The sequence below is a fragment of the Mustela nivalis genome (assembly GCF_964662115.1).
Source record: "Mustela nivalis genome assembly, chromosome: 9".
NCBI lineage: Eukaryota > Metazoa > Chordata > Mammalia > Carnivora > Mustelidae > Mustela > Mustela nivalis.
The window spans coordinates 103201637-103226402 of NC_139028.1; the positions used below are offsets into that span (position 1 = coordinate 103201637).

The 24766-nt window shown below is 43.6% G+C and overlaps 1 protein-coding gene across 9 annotated transcripts in view; it reads right to left on the reverse strand.

Moving 5' to 3' along the window:
- AGBL2 (AGBL carboxypeptidase 2) overlaps positions 1-24766 on the reverse strand; it is a 43105-nt gene that overhangs the window by 3630 nt on the left and 14709 nt on the right. For 7 of the 9 annotated variants that reach the window (XM_082747595.1, XM_082747597.1, XM_082747596.1 and 4 more), the window contains 9 exons: positions 18187-18340; positions 15222-16004; positions 12769-12925; positions 10600-10726; positions 9936-10036; positions 8784-8914; positions 4871-4937; positions 2461-2586; positions 1877-1984 (listed from right to left, as the gene is read on the reverse strand). In XM_082747595.1, the coding sequence (XP_082603721.1) occupies positions 1877-1984; positions 2461-2586; positions 4871-4937; positions 8784-8914; positions 9936-10036; positions 10600-10726; positions 12769-12925; positions 15222-16004; positions 18187-18340 (1754 nt within the window). Of the gene's footprint in view, positions 1-1876; positions 1985-2460; positions 2587-4870; positions 4938-8180; positions 8279-8783; positions 8915-9935; positions 10037-10599; positions 10727-12768; positions 12926-15221; positions 16005-18186; positions 18341-24766 lie in introns of all 9 variants that reach the window. The other 2 variants (XR_014316115.1, XR_014316116.1) reach the window with 1 other exon arrangement.

Below are 24766 nucleotides of genomic sequence, written 5' to 3' on the forward strand. Positions count from 1 at the left end.
CTTGATCCCAGGACCCTGGGATCACGACTTGAGCTGAAGGCAGAGGCTTAACCCACTGAGCCACCCAGGCGCCCCAAGCATCCAACTCCTGATTTTGGCTTAGGTCATGATCTCAGGGTCGTGCAATCAAGCCCCACATCAGGCTTTGCGCTCAGCAGGGACTCTGCTTGAGAGTCTCTCTCTCCCTCTGTACCTCCCCTTGCTTTCTCTCTTTCTCTCTCAATCTAAAATAAATAAATCTTAAAAAACTCAATCCAGCAAGGGTTTTAGAGACACACTATTCCAAAGTACTAAAAATGACGGGGCACTTTTCCTCATCCTACTCTGTGATATAATTTCCTGCTTCCTTGTTAAAATCTCCAGTAGACTCCAAGGTCCCTAAGGCAGAGATAGTGTTTTGTTCAATGCTACACTCCCAGCACTCAATAGCAGGTGAAGCATGTAGTGGTAACACAGTTCAATTTGTTGACCAGAGGGATAGACAGAGGATGCAGCAGCTTTTCTTATGTTCTAGGTGTAAAATCACAAATAACCAGTGGCTGTTAGACTTTAGTAGTGTCTAATCCAAAGCAGTTTTAATGTCCCCAGTAATTTTAAGATTTCCCTGCTCCTGGTGACATTGACAAGAGGGTGACATAGATGGAGGCCTATTGTATTCTTCAGCCGGTGAAAGGGACCTGCTAATTGGAAAAATCAGAGAACCTGCAACAAAGAGTCCAAGATGGAACAGGATAGAGAACTCAGAAATAAACTCATACATATATAATCCATTAATTTTTTATAAAAGAGCCAATATATACAATGGGGAAAAGATGGTCTCTTCAATAAATGGTATTAGGAAAAATAGATATCCACATGCAAAAGAATTAAACTATACCCCATCTTGTACCATACACTAAAGTCAACTCAAAATGGATTAAAAACTTAAACTGAAGCCCCAAAACCATAAAACTCCTAGAAGAACACTGAGGGGATAAGCATCTTGATATTGGCCTTGGCAATGATTCTTTTGGATTGGACACCAAAAGCAAAAATAAACAAGTAAGACTACATCAAACTAAAAACTTCTGCACGGCAAAGGAAATCATTAACAAAATCAGAAGGCAGGGGTGCCTGGCTGGCTCAGTTGAGAGCATATGACTCTGTGAGTTCAAGTCCCATGGGTAGAGATTACTTAAAAAAAAAAAATTAACCCTGGGGCACCTGGGTGACTCAGTGGGTTAAAGCCTCTAACTTCAGCTCAGGCATGATCCCAGAGTCCTGGGATCGAGCCCCGCATCGGGCTCTCTGCTCTGCGGGGAACCTGCTTCCCCCTCTCCCTCTGCCTGCCTCTCTGCAAACTTGTGATCTCTGTCAACTAAATAAATAAAATCTTTAAAAAAAATCTAACCCCCCTAATAAAACCCAAACCAAAAGAAAACCTATGGAATGAGAGAAAATATCTGCAAATAGTGTTATTCAGTTTTAAAAAAGGAGAAAATCCTGCCATTTGTGACAACATGGATGAACCTAGAGGGCATTATGCTTAATGAAAGTGGCAATAGAGAGACAAACACCACATGGTATCGCTTATGTGTGGAACCTAGAAAAAAAAGATCAAACTCATAGATACAGAAAGTAGAATGGTGGTTGCTGGAGAGTGGGGGAAATAGGGAGAAGACGGTAAAAGGATATAAACTTTCAGTTATTAAAGAAAAAAAGAGTAATTACTCGAGGTGGTAGATGCGCTAATTAACTCAGGTGGGAACCCTCTCATGACGCGTAAATATATCAAATACCACATTGTACACTTTAAATATATTACCCAAAAAAATTTCTGATAGATTTTCCATGAAAGAGTTAAAAAAAAAAAAAAAAAAGCAAGCAAAACTACTACCTCATTCAACCTTGGTTTTTCATTTCGCATCGCGGAAGAACTGGCATTCTCTGAATTTCTGAAAAAGGTAGGCTGCTTTTGCAGAGTAGAAGCAAACCCTGCCCTTTCCTGGAGGGATTGAGTGCAAAGAGAATATTTTCAACTGATCCATTGCAATTACTCTACCCAATTCACTCAATAGTAAAACTTCCACGTCTGAAAGCATTTTCATCGTTAGGAAGCAGGGGATGTGGAGTGGGGATGGTAGCTGGGAGGAGACTGGGAAGGAGCCCAGCCTCCTTATACTGGATGAGGCCGGACACCCCAGCTACCCAGCAAGCCTGGACTGGCTCCAGCCACCATTCCTCCGGTAACCACCATGGTCAAAACCCATGCCAGAGTGTAGTACAGAATCGGTGGGCCACGGCTGAGATCTGCTCAGAGATGTCCAGAAGACTCATGGAAGAGCTCTGAACTCAAATTAGCTTCCTTCTACCCCATTCCCCATTCCCTTTGGTTTAGAGTAAACTTTATCTCCTTGTCCTGCTCCCTCCATGGAATGCTCTTTGACCAGAGGGTAGAGGTAGGCAATAGAGCCTTCTTACCGGGATATCTTCCGTTAACTTTAACTCCCTCATCAAATTATTTTTCTGATACTGTTCATTTCGCTGTTTCCTCGTCTGAAGTGGCTTCTTTTTTTTCTTCTTATACATCTTCTTTTTTTGATTCACCTATTCCAGAAAGCACAGAGAAAGTCGTCACTGGGGATTCCAGAAATAAGGGCACCCACAGGGAGACCGCTTCTACCCGACACTCAAGCCACAACCGCTGACCCAGTACGTGGGCCCCGTGGTGTTTGTAACTGAACAAACAGTTCGGTTACCTCTGTAGCAGAATCCACTCCCCATTTAACATCCCCAAATCCTACTACTATAGGCATACTGCCAAAGGGGCACCTACACCAATAACCACGTATCTGTTTTTCACAACATAAAACCAGATTACTTATGGCAATAATGTCAGCTACAGATAATATTATTAAGTGTGTGGTTAAAAGATTCAGTTTGGCTGGGGCCCCCGGGGGGTTCGATCAGTTAAGTGCCCAACTCCTTTAGCGCTGGTCGTGATCTCAGGGTTATAGGATTGAGCCCCTTGTTAGGCTCCGTGCTGGGTGTGGAGGAGCCTGCTTAAGATTCTCTCCCTCCGGCTCCCTCTGGCTCTTCCCCCATGCCCCACCCCTGCTCACCCTCTCTCTCCCTTAAAAAAAATTTTTTTTTTTAATTTAAAAGATTCAGTTTGGCTATTACCATGAGGTGGCTTTACTAATTAAGCAAGTGAAGCTCAGGACCAATTATCTGGGGACCTATGGTGTGGTGAAGCTTATATTGATGTTGTAAATCCAGCTGAAAAACTTACAGGGTCTGGTCTGATTTGGCTGCCTCCACCTGACTCAGCCTCCAGCTCAACTTATGATGGAGCTATTTCTTTCTTTCTTTCTTCTTCTTTTTTTTTTTTTATGATGGAGTTTTTTTTTTTTTTTAAATTATGGAAATATTTCTTTCTTTTTTTTTTTTAAGATTTTATTTATTTATTTGACAGAGATCACAAGTAGGCAGAGAGGCAGGCAGAGAGAAAGGGGGAAGCAGGCTCCCCGCTGAGCAGAGAGCCTGACACGGGACCCCGGGATCATGACCTGAGCTGAAGGCAGAGGCTTAACCCACTGAGCCACCCAGGAGCCCTCCGATGGAGATATTTCTTAATGCAACTAGGAAATCATGTGCATAACAAACTATAACAAATATTTTGTTGTTTGTGAAGCTTTTATATCATCTACATAAGAAAAAGCCTGTGAATAAGATGGGACAAAATACAATATATGGAAGTATTAAAAACTATCTACAACTACATGAACAGAGAAACACTTTTTAAAAATGTATGGGTCAGGCTGCCTAGATGGCTCTGTTAGTGGAGCATGCAATTCTTGATCTTGGGGTCATGATTTCGAGCCCCATGTTGGGTATAGAGAAAGAAGTATAAAAATAAAATCTTGAATAAATAAATAAGTATGGGTCATTTTTAACAACCCCTATTTCTTTTTTCTTTTTTTTTTTTTTAAGATTTTATTTATTTATTTGACAGAGAGAGAGATCACAAGTAGGCAGAGAGGCAGGCAAAGAGGGAGAAGCAGGCTCTCTGCCAAGCAGAGAGCCCGATGTGGGGCTCGAACCCAGGACCCTGAGATCATGACCCAAGCCGAAGGCAAAGGCTTAACCCACTGAGCTACCCAGGTGCCCCAACAACTCCTATTTCTTAAGATGGTTTTCACTTTTAAAGTTTTTTTTCATTTTAGTGAACTTTGTAATAAACATGGAATCCTCACATTTTTTCCCTTAGATTTTCCCCCAGATTTTTTAAAAAAGGATTTTATTTATTTATTTGACAGATAGAGGAGACACAGCGAGAGAGGGAACACAAGCAGAGGGAATGGGAGAGGTAGCAGCAGCCTCCCCACCAAGCAAGGAGCCCAACTAGAGACTTGATCCTAGGATCCTAATAACTGATGCCTAATAACTGAGCCCCCTAGGTGTCCCTTTCCCCTAGATTTTTAAAAGGAAATTTATAAAGGCAAAATGAAAGATTCTAGGGCAGGGTAACCAGTTAGGATACCACTGCTATATTTCCTACATATTTTATTTTATTTTTTAAAAATATTTTTTTTTATTTATTTTGGCAGAGAAAGAGAGAGAGAGAGAGAGAGAGAGAGAGAGAGAACAAGCAAGGGGAATGGTAGACAGAGGGAGAAGCAGGCTCCCTGCAGAGCAGGAAGCCCCATGTGGGGCTCAATCCCAGGACCCTGAGATCATGACCTGAGCTAACGGCAGAAGCTTAACTGACTGAGCCACCCAGGCGCCCCTTTTCTATAGATTTTATCTGGGACGTTCCACCAAATTATCCCGGAGGGTCATACTTTCCTTACGGCTGCTCCTTCTGGGGTGATGTTCTATCCCATCTTACCTCATGTGCTATGTTCAGTAGATGAACAGGGAGACCATCCGAGAGGGAACTGTCAGAACCACTGGTGCTGTTTCCAAAAGGAGAGAGGAAAGGGAAATACCTGTTATTAATGTCTAGGAAGGGGAACATTTAGCAGACTGGCAGCATGGGATTAGGACATCCAGTCTGCTACTTGCCCCCAATGCCTGCATTTCGATGCCTAAGAATTCTTGACAGGCATGTTTATTCATTCATCCTGGATGTGTCCTGCATTCCAGGCAGCTCATCGAGCACAGAGATGAACGTGGCAGAGCCCCTGACCCTAAGGACTTTGCAATCTGTGTGGCAAAATAAATACTGGCCAGGTGGGCCAAGGTGCCCTAGGCAGCAACAGTGAGAGGCTGGAAGATTCTTAGTGTGCAGTCCCAGGCAAGACCAGGGGTCGATGATTTGTTTGAAAGCAGGGTTTCATTCATTCCTGTCTGGCCAGGACCAGTTCAAAGAGCAAGAATCCTACCAGGTACTCTTAAAAACTGTGTTGAGGGGCACCTGGGTGGCTCAGTGGGTTAAGCCTCTGCCTTCGGCTCAGGTCGTGATACCAGGGTCCTGGGATGGAGCCCCGCATCAACCTCACATTGGGCTCTCTGCTCAGCAGGGAGCCTGCTTCCCCCTCTCTCTGCCTACCTCTCTGCCTACTTGTGATCTCTCTGTCAAATAAATAGATAAACTCTTAAAAAAAAACTGTGTTGAATACACACATAAACATATTTGATAGCAAGGAATCTGTAGGTTGGGGACCAGAGGCATAACTTTCATCACCCCAATTCCTGCTTCAAAAGTTGCAGATGCATGTCTGGACTGACCTAAAGTCTTCCCTCACAAACCGTCAGCCTCCTCCCTGCAAAGGCTGTGATGAAGAGGGCTCAGATAATCCACCTTGCTGCCTTCAACACATCCATTGTTCAAGTGTCACATTGTATCTTCCCTTTCCTGGGGTGTGGCTAGCTAGAACTGGGAGCTGTGCTCTTCTACACAGTCTCCATACGTTAAAAAAAAAAAATCACAAAACTCAGATCTCCTGGGAAAAGATGGCATTTCAAGTCATTCTTTTTCTCACACCTTTCATCCTGTTCACACTCCTCCTCCCTCTCTTAGGTGCACAATGAGGAACCCCACAGTAAGACAGCAGAAAGAAAGCCCTCTCTTCTCTGATCTAATTCCCCATTCCGTGTTCTCGAAAGGCTTTTCTAGTCTGAATAGTAAGCCTTTGAGGCCATTGGATAATAGTCTCTGAAGTCCCTTTCAGAGATAACAGAAGACTTTAATAAACAGGACAAAGCATTAGATACAGTATGCCCCAGAAAATGTTGAAGACTGTGTGGGTGCACACACAGGGTTGGACATTCACAGTCTGCTTTTCTACATCACAGTGAGAATGGGCGAGTGGAGCCCCGTGGAAGGTTCTGATAGCTGACTTCCTGATGCAGATGCTGGCAAACTGGTTTCAATCATTTTTAACTTGCTGTGTCAGAGTACCCCTGCTAAGCCAGCTAGAATGCAGTCTCCCTGTTTCTGAGTTGACTTCCCCTGGGCTCTATCCTAATTGGTTGACATGCAGGGGTATTTTGTTTTTGAGGCTGAAAGAGCAGCGTGGTTTGTGTAGTGGTCCCTGAGAGCGAGGCAGAGAATTCTGGGAAAGTGGAGGAAGCAACATAGCTAATGGGCACCCTGGCTCGCCTGACGCTCTGATTTAAGGTTCCTAAGAAGACATTTGGGAGATCCAGCCAGCAGAACTACTCCAGGGCCCAGATGTCCATCCATGTGCCACATAGAGTAGGACAGACAGCCAGCCCCTTTGCCCTGCCCACTGCGGTCTACAGCGCCTCCTCTGGAGGAGGACTGCCATGTCCGGCCCAGGAACCTGAACGAGGGCAGCCAGGGCAGGCTTGGAGCACCTTGGCCAGTAAGCTGGAGTAGAAGGGGTACTTGCATACCTGTGAAACACCCACCCACCTGAGGGCTTCCTAAAATACTTGTGGAGATGACTAGGGTGGGGGTGATATCCTACACACTAAATAAATTCAACAAATATGTATTGAGCTCTCCCTATGGGCTGGGTACGGTTCTAGGTGCACGAGATACAGAAGTGAACAAAATAAAGCTCTATGACCTTGCAGACCCACATCTTCATAGGGGGACACAGACAATACATAATAAACACAGTAAAGATGTAAATGACATAGAAGGACAGATGTGATGAAATGCTTTGGGAAAAAGCAGAGCACCTCTGGGGGACAGGGAATGAATGGCAGAAAGGCAAAGGCAGGGGAGCAAGTGGCAGTATTAGAGTAACAAGGGTAGGCCCCATTGAAAAAGTTGACATTTAAACAAAGACTTGAAGGAGGTGAGGAATGAGCACATAGATATCTGGGAGAAGAGCATTCTAGGCAGCCGGCACTGCTAGCACAAAGGCCCTGAGGCAGAACAGGGCCCAGCAAGTCTGAAGAAGAGTGAGGAGGCCAGTGTAGCTGTAGCGGTGTGTGAGAGGGTGAGGATGGAGGTTGTAAGGAGATGGCTAGATCCTGTAGCCTGGAGGCCACTGTGGGGTCCTGGATTTTTCTCCTCATTTCCTGGCTCCTCCTCATCTCTGTGACCTTTTAGAGCTTAGACTTGGACCTCCTCTTTGCTCTGTCTGCACTTGCTCTCTTGGGATCTCATCTAGTCTTAGGGCTTATTTATCTTTTTCTTTATTTTTTCAAAAGATTTTATTGAATTATTTGAGAGTGTGCACTCATGTGAGCGGGGAAAGGGGCAGAGGGAGAGGGAGAGAATCTCAAGCCAACTCCACACCCGGCTCGGAGACCGATGCAGAGCGTGATCTCACAACCCTGAGATCATGACCTGAGCCAAAACCAAGAATTAGATGCTTAACCGATTGAGACACCCAGGTATCCCTAGTCTCAAGGTTTAAATATCACCTACCCAGGGATGACCCTATTTGACCTTGCCACTGAACTCCAGACTCATATATTCAACTGCCCATCCAATATCTCCATTTAGGTATCTAATCAACAGCTCAGACTGAATGTGCCTAACACTTGTTTCTGGGTCTTCATCTCTCCCCTAATCTTCTCCACCCCCTTGATCTTCCCCATCTCGGTAAAAGGCAACTCCATTCAACCAATTATGGACACATTCTCCTTCTCTCATGCTCCATATACAATCCATAAGAAAATCCTGTTTGAGACTTCAAAATGTATCTAGAATCCAACCAATTCATACACCCCCAACCACTGCAACTACTCAGGTCTTGCCCACCCTCTGTATTTACCTGTATTATTGCCAGAGCCTCCTAATGAATGTTCCTGCTTACACCTTTCCTCTTCACAATCTATTTTCCACATAGCAGCCAGGGTATTCCTACTGAAACTAAAACTCAAGTCAGAACATGACACGTCTCTACTTAAAACCTCCCAAAGGCTTTCCACCTCCCTTGGAGTAAAAGACAAAGGCTTTACACAATTGCCTAAAGGCCCTACACGTATTGCCTGCTCATCTCCCTAACTCAGAAATGAGACTGTCAGAGAACAGGCATTCAATACGTAGTTGCTGAAGAAGTGATATTTAAGCGTGCCATGATTTATTCAATATTTTGCACCTGAAGTTCAAAACCAATGAAACAGCAGAGCAAACAAACAACAACAACAAATAAAATAGGGGCGTCTGGGTGGCTCAGTTGTTAAACATCTGCCTGTGGTTTGGGTCAGGATCCTAGGATTGAACCCCGCGACCCAGCGGGAAGCCTGCTTCTCCCTCTCTCATTCCCCCTGCTTGTGTTCCCTCTCTCAGTCAAATAAATAAATATAACCTTAAAAAAAAAAAAAAAAAGAACTTATCTGGTTATCTGGTTTTTTTCTGAAATGAAATTGGTTACCTGGATTCAATGTCAGACAGAGAGATGTCGCTCCAGCTTCCTTCTAAATCCATATCTTGTCCAAGTTCATTGAATTTCTTATGGATCTCCTGTTGTAAGAGCTCTTTAAGCTCTGCCAAACACTGCATGAACTGTGGAAGTGGAAAAAAGAACATTTTTTATTATCCATTGATTTATTTATCAAATATTTACTAAGTATATGCTGAAAGGCACTTTATTTATTGCTGGGGACATAAAGATGAGTGGGCTGTCACCCCTATTAATAAGGACATGTTAACATATAAATTTCATGAGCGGTAGCAAGTGTTTCTAAGGCAGAACATCAGTGAACACTGCTTTAGGCACTTTTCCCTGGCTATAGGCAATAATAAGCTTCTTAAATAATGCAAAGGTCTAACTTATCTTATTTTTTTGAACAGCAAAAAAGGAAAGATTAGAATGGGGTCATTCAGACTTTGGCCCACGCCAGATGTGATTTCACAGGCCATGCTGTGGTCGCATTCTCTTTTAGATATGTTTTCTTAAACATTTGCACCCAGAGCAGTCTGTGTAAGTATCCCCAGGGCCATCTGAGAGGGGGCATGAGAGGGGAGTTAGATAGAGCCCATGAGCACAAACTCCCTTTTAAGTAGCTGAGCAATAAAGGGAACTAAGAGTACCCTCCTGCCTCCGCTGGAGAAACATGGCCGGATGAAACCCACACAGGAGTCAGGACTGGGGCGGCTGAGGACACATGTGGTTGATGGGAAGAAGTAAGAAGACGAAAAAACTGAGGACACAAAAAATGGAGGAGGGAAGGAATGAGGCATGACATTAGGGAGGCCACAGAGTGGGGGCTGGCAGGTGCGCAAAGGGCAGGGTTGGTTTTGGAGAAGAGAAAGGACTCCTTGATTTTCCGAGAAGCAAGGTGAGAGAGAAGTGTGTTGATGGATAGTCGGCAAGAAGGCTCCTACCTTCTGGGTGAGTCATGAAGTCTTGCCATTGGTGGAGGGTGTGCGGGCTGGGGGCTTTCTTACTTTCATTGATAATAAAAACTTCAGAATGATAGTAAGAAGAAAATAAAGACCACCTATAATCTCACTGGGCTGACCTCGGACCCATATAAAACTGATCACAGTAGCATCACCACAGTTTTTGAAAGCCCATTTTTACCTTGGTTCGGTCAGGATCACAGAAATCCAGAAGGGTGTCACAAACATGGTAACCTAGAGACTTTAGATCCTCAGTGGTAAAGTGAGTATCTCTTTTATTGCCTGAAAAAAAAAATCATAAACATTTCTTATCAAATCTGAATGAGCAAATGCAGTCTAATTTATGAACACCTCCTTTGATTCTCGAATATTGTGCTTCTGGACAAGGTCTTTCTCCCTGTAGTTCTGGCTTGGTTCAGAAGAATCTTTGACAATGAAAAAAAGTTTGGCTATAGTTACTGAAGTTCTACTCCGTGGTAGGCGCTGTGCCAACAGCTTTATGCACATTAGCTCATTGGGTAGGACCTATAAGGCAGGTACTACTATTATTGCCAGGTTAAAAAAAAAAAAAAAAGAGGTTCACCGAGTTAAGTGACTTAGCCAGATCCCAAGTGGAGCTGAAAGTCAAACCTGGAGCTGCCTGACTCCAGGTCCTGAGCAGACACTATGCTATGCTGCCCCGTCAAGGGTAACATTTCGCCCTCATATTTAGGTTGATCAAATTCGGCAGTTAGGAAAACCCTCAAGGTCGGTCACTTTTCCAGTGTTCGAAGGGATTTCATGCCCTCCGTGCTTTGCTTGGCTTCCCCTTACCAGGCTGACTTATGACATACAAGAGAGCTTACCCAGGGTGGACCCCCCAAAGGTGGACTCCATGGTGTAGCTGTTGAGGATGCCCATGCGCCACATCACGACTCGGCCCGTGCCTTCCTTGCACTTCTGCACCTTAAAGTTACAACTCTGAAAAGAGAACTAAAGAGAAACCCAAATCCACCGCTATACATAAACTAGCAAACACAAGATGCCTTAGAGTCATTGACAGGATACGAGAATGGTTTCCCGGGGATTTGTATATTATTTCTTAAAGTGTGTTCCGTAAAATAGCAATTCTATGGGATGTTAACAGGTATTACAGAGGAGAAAATTTCTACAGTCATGTTGCTCAGGAGGAGGAAGGACTAATAAAATTACACAGACTTCCTGTGCAGGACTTCTCAGAGCATTTAGTATGCTATTGTAGACTGTGAGTCTCCAAAGCGGAGAAGGTAGATTCTGTTTCTCACTGCCTGTGACCTTTTCTTCCCCTCCCCACCTTTCCTGATGACATTTTGCAGGACTAGGGTGCCTTGAACTCCTGTTTGGGAATGCTGGCTTACTTTGACATTCAAGACACTAGTTGACTTTTCTAAGGCTTACTTTCTATCTCTCCCCAACTAGAGCCCTTGGCTCCGGTTGGGTTTATCCTCTATCTGTGATTCGGGTATGCCTCACCCCTATAATCTCTGCCTGGAATTCTTACTCCCTCTCACATAATGTTCTTGGTTCAGAGTCCAATATCCCCCACTGTCTTTCATGACCACCCCAACCCTCTTTCTTTACTTGGAGTTTGTAACATACACTTGGCAGCCATCCGAACCTATCTTATCCTGCTAAAAATGCTTTACAGTTGGAAGTTCCCTCATCAACTAGGGTTTTAAAGTAGTGTACCCAGGAATCCAGTGGTTCTATTAGGAGCAGAGGGAGAGAATCTCAAAGCAGATTCCCTGCTGAGTGTGAAGTTCACGTGGGGCTTGATCTCACAACCCTGAGATCATGACGTGAGCCCAAATCAAGAGGCAGATACTACAGTGACTGAGCCACCCAGGCGCCCCTACACAGAGTGATTCTTAAAGCCACACCTTTCTAAATTCTTGAAGTCCCAAAAGACACATAAAAAGATCCTCAATATCACTCATCATCAGGGAAATACAAATCAAAACCACAATGAGATATCACCTTACACCCATCAGAACAGTTAGAGTCAAAGACAAGAAGAAAGGATGTCTTTCTTGGTGAGGAAGTGGAGGAACAGGAAACCTCATGCAGTGTTGGTGGGAATGCAGACGGGTGCAGCCACTGTGAAAAGCAGTATGGAGGTTCCTCAAAAAATTAAAAAGAGAGTCACCATATGATCCAGTACTTCCACTATTGGGTATTTACTCAATGACAACAAAACACTAATTCAAAAAGATATGTGCACCCATATGTTGATTGCAGCATTACTTATTATAGCCAAGATGTGGAAGCAACCCAAGTGCCCATTAATGATGAGTGGAGAAAGCTGTGGTATAGATCTACAATGGAATACAACTCAGCCATGAAAATGAATGAGATCTTGACATTTGCAACAACATGGGTGGACCTAGAGGGTATAATGCTATGTGAAATAGAGAAAGACAAGTACCATATGATTTCACTGGTATGTGGAATTTAAGAAACAAAACAAAACAAAGGAAAAAAGAGACAAAAAAGTAGAGTCTTCAGTTCAGAGAACAAACTGGTGGTTACCAGAGGGGAGGTGGGTTGGGGAACGAGTGAAATAGATCAAGGGGGGACGCCTGGGTGGCTCAGTGGGTTAAGCCGCTGCCTTCGGCTCAGGTCATGATCTCAGGGTCCTGGGATCGAGTCCCGCATCGGGCTCTCTGCTCAGCAGGGAGCCTGCTTCCTCCTCTCTCTCTCTGCCTGCCTCTCTGCCTACTTGTAATCTCTCTGTCAAATAAATAAATAAAATCTTAAAAAAAAAAAAAAGAAATAGATCAAGGGGATTAAGGGTACACTTATCATGATGAGCAGTGAATAATGTGTAGAACTGTTGAATCATTGTATTGTAAAAACAAAAAAACAGAGTAAATTCTTGAGTTCCAGGTTGTTGGGATTTATCTAAAATAATGAAAAGAAAAGTAAAGTAGCATACAGGATGCAGTGAGTTCTCATCTTCCTTAGTCAATGGATGGGAAATTACCTTATGTTCTTACCTTATCTGGTGCATTTTTGCTTAGCATTAAAGGAAAGACACGCTCGTGAAGCCAGTATTTGCGATCGTTGTTATTACAGCCATACAAGAAGATATTATTCTTGCGGCTGTGGCCATGGAAATCACAATACAAGAGAACCTCCCTTTCTTCCAGAAGTCTATTGAGGGGGGCAAACAAAGGACTTAGTAGACATCCAAATACATGACAATCATCAAGGATCTACGTTTGTCTTGCTACTGTCCTTCTAAAGAAAATGTCAACCCCTTCAAAGGACCTATCTCCATTCTTGCCCACTGCTATACACATGCTACCAGCACTCCTTGCCCCTGACGGTCAGAGGGACTTGGGATGGGAACACATTGCTGTGGAAGGGGGTGGTGGATAGGCCTTGTGTAAGCTGACAATGAAGTGGAGGAAATCTAGGGGCAGACCTGGTAAAAGAGAGGCAGAAGTAGGGGTGCCTGGGTGGCTCAGTCGTTAAGCGTCTGTCTTCGGCTCAGGTCATGATCCCAGGGTCCTGGGATCAAGGCCCGCATCGGGCTCCCTGCTTGTCAGGAAGCCTGCTTCTCTCTCTCCCATCCCCCCGCTTGTATTCCCTCTCTTGATGTCTCTCTCTGTCAAATAAATAAATAAGATCTTAAAAAAAAAAAAAAAAAAAAGAGGGACAGAAGGAGAGAGGTGTAAGTGCCCAGATGAAGAAAAGAAACAAAGAAAGCCTGGGTCCCTGACTTTCCAGCACCAGTTCCTGTAAGGCTCAGCTCCTCTGTCTCCTCCTCACCCAGACACCTGGCTCAATCTTCCAAACATGGTCACCTTCTCCATGATGATGAGGACAGTAATGCCACGCACTCACAGCCATGAGGGCACTGTGCTAGACAGATGACACGGACCCTCCCATTTCATCCTCACAGCTAACCACCCAAGGCAGGGGAGCTGAGCCCTACTCTACAGATGGGAAAACTGAAGCGCAGAGAGGTATGATGGCTTCCAAGTCACAGAACAAGCCCGTAGCAGCACCAGGTCTCGAATCCAGGCCTGTTGGACTTCCAAGCACATGCTCTTAGCCATTTTGCCTGCAGGCTCCACACGACTCCCCACCCCCACACAGATACGGTTATGAGGTATGTGCGCTCACATATCCTTCTGTGCTGTGGTTCCATTTCCGGTAAGGTGGGTGCCATTCCGTCATAGCCTTCAATGCTTTCACAGAAGCTTGGAAAATATTAACTGATTTACTCACTATTCTTTCCTTATGAGAGGCAATATAAGAGGTAATAAAGAACTCAGACTCTGGAATCTGAGAGCCTGTATTCAAGTATCTACTCTGTCACTTTTTAACTCTGTGACCTTGGGCAAGTTGCTTAACCTTTTGTGGACTTAATTTCCTCACCATTTACATACGGGGGATACTGACTGTGCCTGCGTCAGAGAGTTAATGTGAAGACTCCATGGGTCCTGTGTGTAAAGCACTGAGAGTATCACCTGTCCCCTCTACACAAATACTGCCTGATTGTGAGGTGCTGGTATTATTACTACCACAGGCCTCATGACGAAGGCCTATGAACTTCTCTGACTTCTGAACTCCCTATTCCATTGTTTCACTAATAAGAGAAATGCCTCTAGCTGAAATGTTGCATGTTCAGTTTCAGCCCAAAGGTAAAACAGGACTTGGGTTGGCTCAGTCAGTTAAGCATCTGCCTTCAGCTCAGGTCATGATTCCAGGGTCCTGGGATAGAGCCCCGTGTCGGGCTCCCTGTTCTGCGGGGAGTCAGCTTCTCCCTCTGCCCCTCTTGCTGCTCCTATTCTCCTCTCTCTCTCAAATAAATAAATGTAACCTTTGAAAAGAAAGATAAAACAGGGGCGCCTGGGTGGCTCAGTGGTTAAGCCGCTGCCTTCGGCTCGGGTCATGATCTCAGGGTCCTGGGATCGAGTCCCGCATCGGGCTCTCTGCTCAGCAGGGAGCCTGCTTCCTCCTCTCTCTCTCTCTGCCTGCCTCTCTGCCTACTTGTGATCTCTCTCTGTCAAATAAATAAATAAAATCTTTAAAAAAAAAAAAAAAAAGAAAGAAAGATAAAACAGGACTTAAAGGTTTGGAACTGAGCACACCTATATGACTGCAAACAGAACAGTAAAGACAGTCTCCAAAGCCACGCCCGAGTCCTACATAAGAAGAGCCCAGCACCCATCAGAGGGTGCTCACAGCATTCAGAGGAAGATCAACAGATCGAGGGGCTCACCTTTTTTTTTTTTTTTTAAAGATTTTATTTATTTATTTGTCAGAGAAAGTGAGCACAGGCAGACAGAGTGGCAGGCAGAGGCAGAGGGAAAAGCAGGCTCCCTGCTGAGCAGGGAGCCCGATGTGGGACTTGATCCCAGGACGCTGGGATCATGACCCGAGCTGAAGGCAGAGGCTTTAACCCACTGAGCCACCCAGGCGTCCCAGAGGGGCTCACCTTTTGATCATGTTCCTGGTGTACCAGATGCAAGGGAAGGACTCCTTCAGAATGGTTTTATAATGCCTGTTTAAGTCCCTTCCTGCCAGCGAACACCGGTAATTCCCCACAATCACTCCGTCTGGATTTAGCATAGGAACCACTTTGAAGATAAAGATATCTCTGAGGAGCTGGGCATCTGGGGAGTTGCTAAGGATGAAGTCCAAAAAGCCCTTCATGATCCACGAGCCATTACTTTCTCCAGGGTGGACTCGGGCACTCAAGACCACAGCTTTCTTTGCAGCCGCCTCTTGCGGGGTCCGGGATGGGTTGGTGATGGTGAGCAGGTAGACGGTATTTCCTGCGAGGCTCCTGCATAACGTTCGGAGTTTGCAGAACTGAGACTGGACAGGGTTATTCGCCACAGACAGCAGGTAGCACTGCAAGTCAGTGTACGTATATGGGTAGAAGTGAGCAAAGAAGCAAGTGTCCTGGTCATGCGGAAACTGGATGGTCCACGTAAGACAGTAAAAGGGCTGCTGCCCATCTTCCGTGTTGTTCTTGAAGTACCTGATTTCCTTTCCTTCTCTCCTCCAGCCAATGTTGTGGGTGTCGGCATCCAGCTGGGAGTACATGAGTGGCTTCATCCCTATAGTATAAAGGCTCTTGGGTTTTAGCAAGTTGACAATGGTGAAGCGGTAGGTCACATCTTTTCTAGTGTTTTGAACCCGAAAATAAAACCACTGAGTGTGTTTGTTTGTGTAGAGGTCAGTTCGCAAGGTGAGTTCATACTCATAGGTATCTCTGTAATGAAGAAAATTGAAGACTGTCTCCGTCACCTCACATCCCTCCCCCCTCAAAGAGCAAATCCAAAAAAGTGTTGTTTCCCCCTGGCAAAAACAGATCTTATTACAACAGGAAAGACTGCTATATCAAGCCTTAATTTTCTAATTTACATGGTCTCCCTACTCATACTATAGGGCTGGCAGAAATTTAGGTAAAGGAAGTTTGCTTGGGGGTGTTGCTTGGGTGGCTCAGTTGGCTAAGCATCTGTATGGGTTCAGGTCATGATCTCGGGGTCCTGGGATCGAGCCCTGTGTTGGGCTCCTTCCTTGGCGGGAGCCTGCCTCTCCCTCTGCTTGTGCTCTCTCGCCGTCTCTCTCTCTCTGACAAATAAATAAAACAACTAAGCCACCCAGGCATCCCTAAATAAAATCTTTTAAAAAAAGAAAAAAAGGGGGCGCCTGGGTGGCTCAGTGGGTTAAAGCCGCTGCCTTCGGCTCAGGTCATGATCTCAGGGTCCTGAGATCGAGCCCCGCATCAGGCTCTCTGCTCTGCAGGGAGCCTGCTTCCCTCTCCCTCTCTCTGCCTGCCTCTCTGCCTACTTGTGATCTCTGTCTGTCAAATAAATAAAAATCTTAAAAAAAAAAGAAAATGAATAATATGAACTATTAAAAATAAGGAGATAAATCTGTGGTACTGTCATAGGAAAATAAATAAAATTTATTAAGTGGCAAAAAGCAACTTGTAAAACAGTACATATATCATCATGCTATTTTTAAAAATAAATAATTTCTGGGGTGCCTTGGTGGCTTAGTCATTTAAGCGTCTGTCTTTGGCTCAGGTCATGATCCCAGTGTCCTGGGATGGAGCCTTGCATTGGGCTCCCTACTCAGCAGGGAGTCTGCTTCTCCCTCTCCCTCTGCTACTCTACCTGCTTGTTCTCTCTCTCTTTCTCTTTCTCTGTCAAATGAATAAATAAAATCTTATTTAAAAAAATTTTTCAATTTTTATTTATTTTTTTAAGATTTTATTTATTTATTTGATTTTATTTACTTATTTGATAGACAGTAGGCAGAGAGGCAGGCAGAGGGGGTGGGGGGGGGGGGAAGCAGGCTGAGCAGAGAGCCCAATGTGGGGCTCGATCCCAGGACCCTGGGATCATGACCTGAGCCAAAGGCAGAGGCTTTAACGCACTGAGCTCCCAGGTGCCCCAATAAATAAAATCTTTTTTTTTTTTTTAAAGATTTTATTTTATTTTATTTGATAGACAGAGATCACAAGTAGGCAGAGAGGCAGGCAGAGAGAGAGAGAGAGAGAGAGGAAGAAGCAGGCTCCCTGCTGAGCAGGGAGCCCGACATGGGACTCGATCCCAGGACCCCGAGATCATGACCCGAGCCGAAGGCAGCGGCTTAACCCACTGAGCCACCCAGGCGCCCCCCAATAAATAAAATCTTAAAAAAAAATCATTTCTGTATATTATACATAACAGAAAGAGGGGGGAAATTATTGCATATATATACTCAACTGTTAACAGCTGGTGTATCTGGGGAGGTATGATTATAGGACTTCATTTTTTTAATGTTGTGCATGTTTATTAACACAAAACTTTTTTAAAATTTTTTAAAAAGATTTTATTTATTTATTTGACAGACAGAGATCACAAAGAGGCAGAGAGGCAGACAGAGAGAGAGGGAGAAGCAGACAACCCGCTGAGCAGAGAGCACAATGCAGAACTCGATCCCAGGACCCCGAGATCATGACCTGAGCCGAAGGCAGAGGCTTAACCCACTGAGCCACCCCGCTGCCCCAACACAAAACATTTTTAAAGGGTTTTATTTATTTAAGTAATTGCTACCCATGTAGTTACTTAATTACTACAGTTAAGTAATTACTACCCACAAAGTGGGGCTCGAACTCATGACCCTGAGATCAAGAGTCACATGCTCTACTGAGCCATCCAGGTGCCCCTATTAATACAAATTTTAAATGAGCACCAATTTCTTACATAAGCAGAACAAACAATGTAGGTAAATTTTTGCTCTGGGGGAAAATGAGCCACAATTATTCCATTCTTCTTCATCCTCATGACCATTTCTTACCACCTCTCTCTTTTTCAAAAACACTACAGACTCCTTATATGACTCCTGAAGACATGGCTCAGTCCCTCCAGTTATCGCCCCCTTGGGAAATTCCCATTACTCACACTCTGACGGCTTTTTGCAGATTCCCGCTCTCAAACCTTGACTCAAACAGGAGAGTATTATCCTCGGGTCCCTGCAGTGTGACGGCAAGATCCCTGATAATCCCTCGCTTGCCTCCCACTCTGGCACTGGTGAAATAGGAACCTTCAGTGGGCACTGTGGATGAGACAGACATATTCAGGGCAGGTTCCACTTAGAACCCATTCATCCAGCCAATATTTACTGAGTTCTTCTGTGTGTTCGATGCCATTCTATGTTAACAATAATGAATATTCAGATTTCCGTGCTTGCTGAGATTTTAAATTTTAAACTTTGGATTTCTTTGAAGACCTTTAAAGTGGTGTATGGCTGCACGGCCTGTGCCCTTGGCATCTCATCAGATACTGTTTGTACCCATTTTAGCCCTAATTTAAAAGCATGTTTTCTTTTTTTTTTTTTTTTTAAGATTTTATTTATTCATTTGACAGAGAGAGATCACAAGCAGGCAGAGAGGCAGGCAGAGAGAGAGAGGAGGAAGCAGGCTCCCTGCTGAGCAGAGAGCCCGATGCGGGGCTCGATCCCAGGACCCTGAGATCATGACCTGAGCCGAAGGCAGCGGCTTAACCCATTGAGCCACCCAGGCGCCCCTAAAAGCATGTTTTCAAACAAATGATATTACACATAGAGTGTCTAAAAACATATACATTCTTAAACCTAAAAAAAGGTACCTATTTATTAGTTTAAAAAAGGTAAAGGATGGGTGCCTGGGTGGCTCAGTTGTTAAGCATCTGTTTTCAGCTCAGGTCATGATCCCAGGGTCTTGGGATCAAGTCCCACATTAGGCTCCTTGCTCAGTGGAAAGGATGCTTCTCCCTCTCCCACTCCCCTTGTTGTGTTCCCTCTCTTGCTGTCTCTCTCTGTCAAATAAACAAATAAAATATTTTTTAAAAATAAATAAAAAATTTAAAAAGGTAAAGGAAAAAACAAAAAAGAGAAAATAAAGTATACTCCATATAATTTTTTGGTATATCCTTCTGGACTTAAATATAAAAAAAAAATTAGACGTTTGAGAATTGGCATATGTGAATTAACTTAAGAGGGGAACAAAAATATCATAGTAATTAGAGAAAAGAAAAGGTTACAATTGAAATTTTATCTTTAAAGTGATGCTAAAACAAACAAAATATAAAATTTATTTTATTTGCAAAATTTAGATTATAATCATCTCTTTCTATCCTTTTGGTGGGGGTTGCAACTTTAAAAAATATTTTATTTATTCATTTGGGAGGGTGGAAGACAGAATGTGCTTTGGGAGGGGCAGAGAGAGAGAGAGAGAGAATCTTTAAGCAGACTCCCTGCTGAGTGCAGAACCCCAGGTGGGGCTCAATCCCATGATCCCGAGATCACAACCTGAGTAGAAACCAAGGGTCAGATGCTCAACTGACTGAGCCACCCAGATGCCCTTGTAATTTGTTTTTAAAGATCTTATTTTAAGTAATCTCTATACCCAACATGGGGCTTGAACTTACAACCCCATGATCAAGAATCATATGCTCCACTGATGAGCCAGCCCAGTGGCCCTAGACTGCAATTTTTCAAAAAAATTCAGTGAGACTGCCATATGACGTCTTTGAATTTTACAGTTACTTTTGCAGAACTATTTTAAGGCTTCATAGTTTTCCCAAGGACTTTGTACCACAATAGTCTTATCATTGCGTCTGGAAGAACCTATTTTGTCATCTTTTGTTGATTTTCTCCTTGTTGACAAGAAATTTCTAGATTCTCGGGGCGCCTGGGTGGCTCAGTGGGTTAAGCCGCTGCCTTCGGCTCAGGTCATGATCTCAGGGTCCTGGGATCAAGTCCCGCATCGGGCTCTCTGCTTAGCAGGGAGCCTGCTTTCCTCTCTCTCTCTCTGCCTGCCTCTCCATCTACTTGTGATTTCTCTCTGTCAAATAAATAAATAAAATCTTAAAAAAAAAAAAAAAAGAAATTTCTAGATTCTCATTTGTCAGTGGCTTTGCAAGTGATTCAAGTAATTCTTCAACATTCATCAATTTCATAAAATCTTACATGTCCTGTAAGGATAATTTCATTTTGCAAATGATTTTTACTGTACTTGCATTATATTGTCAGATATTAATATTATCCACCAATCAGGTAGTGACTGATAATAACAAAGATGCTGACCATGGGGCAGGACAGGTGCAAGCATTAAATAGTAATATGCATGGGGCCTTATTTTATTAATCATTTCATTAGCAAATATATTCATATTATGATGACTTTTGGTTGACAGGCAACTCTATCACTGTAGAGACTCAGGTAATAAACATTTAGATAATAAATGAGAGCAAAGGAGAAAGTAAACATACAAAGAAGTGCATAATAGAGGAAAGCAAACACAGAGGAGGCAGGAGCAGAAGAGACCCCAAGAGTACACATAACTGGGGCACCTGGATGGCTCAGTGGGTTAAGCGTCTGACTTTGGCTCAGGTCACAATCTTGGGGTCCTGGGATTGAGTGCCATGTTAGCCTTCACACTCAGAAGCTAGTCTGCTTGTCCCTCTGTCCCTCCCCCTGCTCGTGCTCTCTCCCTCTTTCTCAAATAAATAAATAAAATCTTTAAAAAAATTTAGAGCACACATACCCAGTTAAAAGTTGGGGACCCAAATGGTCCAGTCTCTTCCTAGAACCACAGAGTATAGAGCAGCAACCAGATACAATTAATATGGGAGTTTTAACATTCTTTTGAGTTTCTCAGGCAACAATAAAGATGATCTACTATTACCACAGTAATATTTCTCAAAAAAACAAAACTTGTTTCTTTTCTCTAATATTTTATAGCATGTAAACTGACAAACTCCCAAATTCTCCCTGGAGTCCCATCTTCTTGGTTTTCTGTTTCTTCAATCCTCCAACAGTGGGTTCAACTCTTCCTGATGAATACAACAGACAAGACCAGGACCACTGCCACAACTGTGTATTAACAGGACAGTAAGAGGGGTGCCTGGGTGGCTCAGTGGGTTAAAGCCTCTGCCCTCTGCCCAGGTTGTCATCCCAGGGTCCTGGGATCGAGCCCCCAATTAGGCTCTCTTCTCAGCAGGAAGCCTGCTTCCTCCTCTCTCTCTCTGCCTCCTTGCCTACTTGTGATCTCTGCCTGTCAAATAAATAAATAAAATCTTAAAAAAAAAAAAAAAGCAGGACAATAAGAATAACTCACAAAAGCTGCCCTTTCAGGAGAATGAGCTTTCAGCCCTATGGTTTCCTCCTGTGCAGAAATGTCTCTGAATAGAACAAATGAAGCAATGTGGATTCATGGTCTTCTGGTTTATTGACAATGACTACAAGCAGGTCAGCAAGAGGTAAAACAGACTTTTAATACCCAAGACTTTCTTGAGGTGGCAGGAGAAATACATTATCCATTGTTTATAACTTAAATCTACCCACTTAAGATATTACATTTAGTTTAAAGTCTCTCCAAAACCTCCTTAGACACACCAGAAGGTGGAGTTAGATAAACTGCGAGTTGCTTCACCTTACTCCCTTCACTGCATATAGCTTTTTCCAACACAGTATTACTAACATGAGAGCTCATCATCAGGGGAACTGGGAGCAGAGAATATACAATTATATCAAAGTTAGTTGTAGAAATGTAAGCATTACAGTCCCTCCCTCCTACCTCTGGTTGTTTCTCTAAAAGCCTCCCCTGATTTCATTGAATTGATACACCTTATTTCTAACTCAACTTGGTACATATTCTTCCTCCAATAAAATCGATTTCCTTTCTGATCATTACTTACGTAGCAGAGGTTGATTTTCAAATTGTGAGAATACTTTTGCTTTCTATTTTTTTGAACACAGCATTTCCCAACCTCAGAGAACCCTTAAGAAGTTCTGATTAGGGGTGCCTGGGTGGCAAAGTCAGTTAGGTGTCCGACTCTTGTTTCAGCTCAGGTCATGATCTCAGCATCATGAGATCAAGCCCCACGTTCAGCTCCATGCACAGCACAGAGTCTGCTTGAGATTTTCTCTCCCTCTCCCTCTGTCCCTCTTGCTCATGCTTTGAGCTCTTGGTCTCTGTCTCTCAAATAAATAAATCTCAAAAAAAGAAGTTCTGATTAGCTCTTGTGCTTTTGTGTGCAATACGTATCAGATGATTTTTAGTGATGACAAAGGATGCCCTTATTTTTTTTTTAAGATTTTATTTATTTGTCAGAGAGAGAGCACAAAGCAGGAGGAGGGACAGGCAGAGGGAGAAGCAGGCTCCCTGCTGAGCAAGGAGCCTGTTGCTCAATCCCAGGACTCAATCCCATGACCCTGGGATCATGACCTGAGCTGAAGGCAGACGTTTAACTGACTGAGCCACCCAGGTACCCCAAAGGATGACCTTATTGGCAGCTTCTTTATCTTGCCATGTCCCCTCCCTATTACTAACTTGGCATCTTGACCTTATTAATTCAAAGCTACTTCCTCTTCCTTGGGAAGGTTCCTATTACATTTCCAGGTTCATTACTCTTGAACATTGTATCTCCCCCTTTTTTTTTTTTTTTTTTTTTTTTTTTTAATTTTTTTTAAGATCTTATTTATTTATTTGACAGAGAGAGATCACAAGTAGGCAGAGAGGCAGGCAGAGAGAGAGAGGAGGAAGCAGGCTCCCTGCTGAGCAGAGAGCCCGATGCGGGACTCGATCCCAGGACCCTGAGATCATGACCTGAGCCGAAGGCAGCGGCCTAACCCACTGAGCCACCCAGGCGCCCTCTCCCCCTTTTTTTTTTAAGCAAATTTTTATACCATATCCCCATAGGGAGCTTGAACTCATGACCCCGAGATCAAAAGTCCCATCCTCCAGCATGCTCTAATGATTGAACCAACCTGGCACCGTATCTCCTTTGTGTCTTTAATGTTATTACCACCAGCTCCATATCCTACCCATCAGTTGTTAGTCTTTGTTTTTATTATAGCTATTTTAGTGAGTATGAAATTGATCCATCATTTCCATAAATACCCTTTTCAAGCAGAGGAATTCTCTTCTATTCCTAGTTTTCTGAATGTTCTTATGCTTTTTCTGCATTAGTTGACATGACTGTGTGTTTCTTCCCTTTGTTCTATTAACGTAGTGTATCACATTGATTTTCTTAGCTTGAACCACCCTTGCATTCCTGGTACAAATCCCCCTTGGTCATGTTATATAACCCTTTTAATAAGCTGTTGGATTTCATTTGCTAGTATTTGCTAGTATTTCATTTGCAAATACTAGCAAATCTTTCTTTAAGATTTTATTTATTCATCTGAGACAGAGAGACACAGAGAGAAAAAAAGCAAGCATGAGCAGGGGGAGAGGCTGAGGGAGAGGGAGAAGCAGATGCCCCACTGAGCAGGGAGCCCAACAAGGGTCTCGATCCCAGGACCTGCAGACCATGACCTGAGCCAAAGGCAGACGCCTCACCATCTGAGCCACCCAGGTGCCCCTGTTTGCTAGTATTTGGTTGAGGATTTTTTGTATTTATATTTGTAAGGAATATAGTTTTCCTGGGATGTCTAACTGAATACTAGCTTCATAAACAGTTGGAAATATTTCCTCTAGCTACTATTTTCAGAGTATTACTATTAGTACTACAGATCAGTACTATTTCATCTTTAAATGTTTGATATAATTCAAACAAGCCCTGTCCCCAACTGGCCAAGGAATTTCTTTGCAGGAAGATTAAAAAAAATTTTTAATTAATTAATTTATTTATTTTAGAGAAAGAGAGAGAGAAAGAGAAAACTCATGAACAAGTGAGGGCAGGGGCAGAGGGAGAGGACCTCAAGCAAAGTACCTTCTGAGTGTGGAGCCTGAGACAGGGCTTGATCACATGACCCACGAGACCATGTCCTGAGCAGAATCCAAAGAGCCAGACACTAGCTAGCTGAGCCACCCAGGCACCCTTTTGCAGGAAGACTTTTTTTTTCAAGTTTTTTTTTGTTTTGTTTTTTAGGACACAGAGATAGGGAGTATGAGTAGGCAGAGCAGCAGTCAGAGGGAGAGGGAGAAGCAGGCTCTCCACTGAGCAGGGAGCCCGATGCGGTGCTTGATCCCAGGACCCCAGGATCATGACCTGAGCCAAAGGCAGCCACCCAACCAACCAAACCACCCAGGTGCCCCTGCAGGAAGATTTTTAATTACTAATTCACAACTTCTTTGTTTTAGTCTAGTCAGACTTTTAAAGTTTCTTCCTGAGGGGTGCCTGGGTGGCTCAGTGGTTTAAGCCTCTGCTTTAAGTTCAAGCTGTGATCTCAGGGTCCTGGGATCGAGCCCTGATTCAGGCTCTCTGCTTGGCAGGGAGCCGGCTTCCCTCCCTGCCTGCCTCTCTGCTTACTTGTGATCTTTGTCAAGTAAATAAATAAAATCTTTAAAAAAAAAAAGTTTCTCCCTGAGTCAGGTGTGGTAATTTGTATTTTTCTAACAGCGTTTTCCCTTCTTCTATGTTGTTTAATTTGTTGGCATTAAGTTGCATCTTGTAATTATTTTGATTTTTATAGATTTGATATTTCTGTCCCCTCTCAATCCTGATCTTGGTAATTTGTATCTCCTCTTCTTTTTTTTATGGTTGGTCTAGCTAA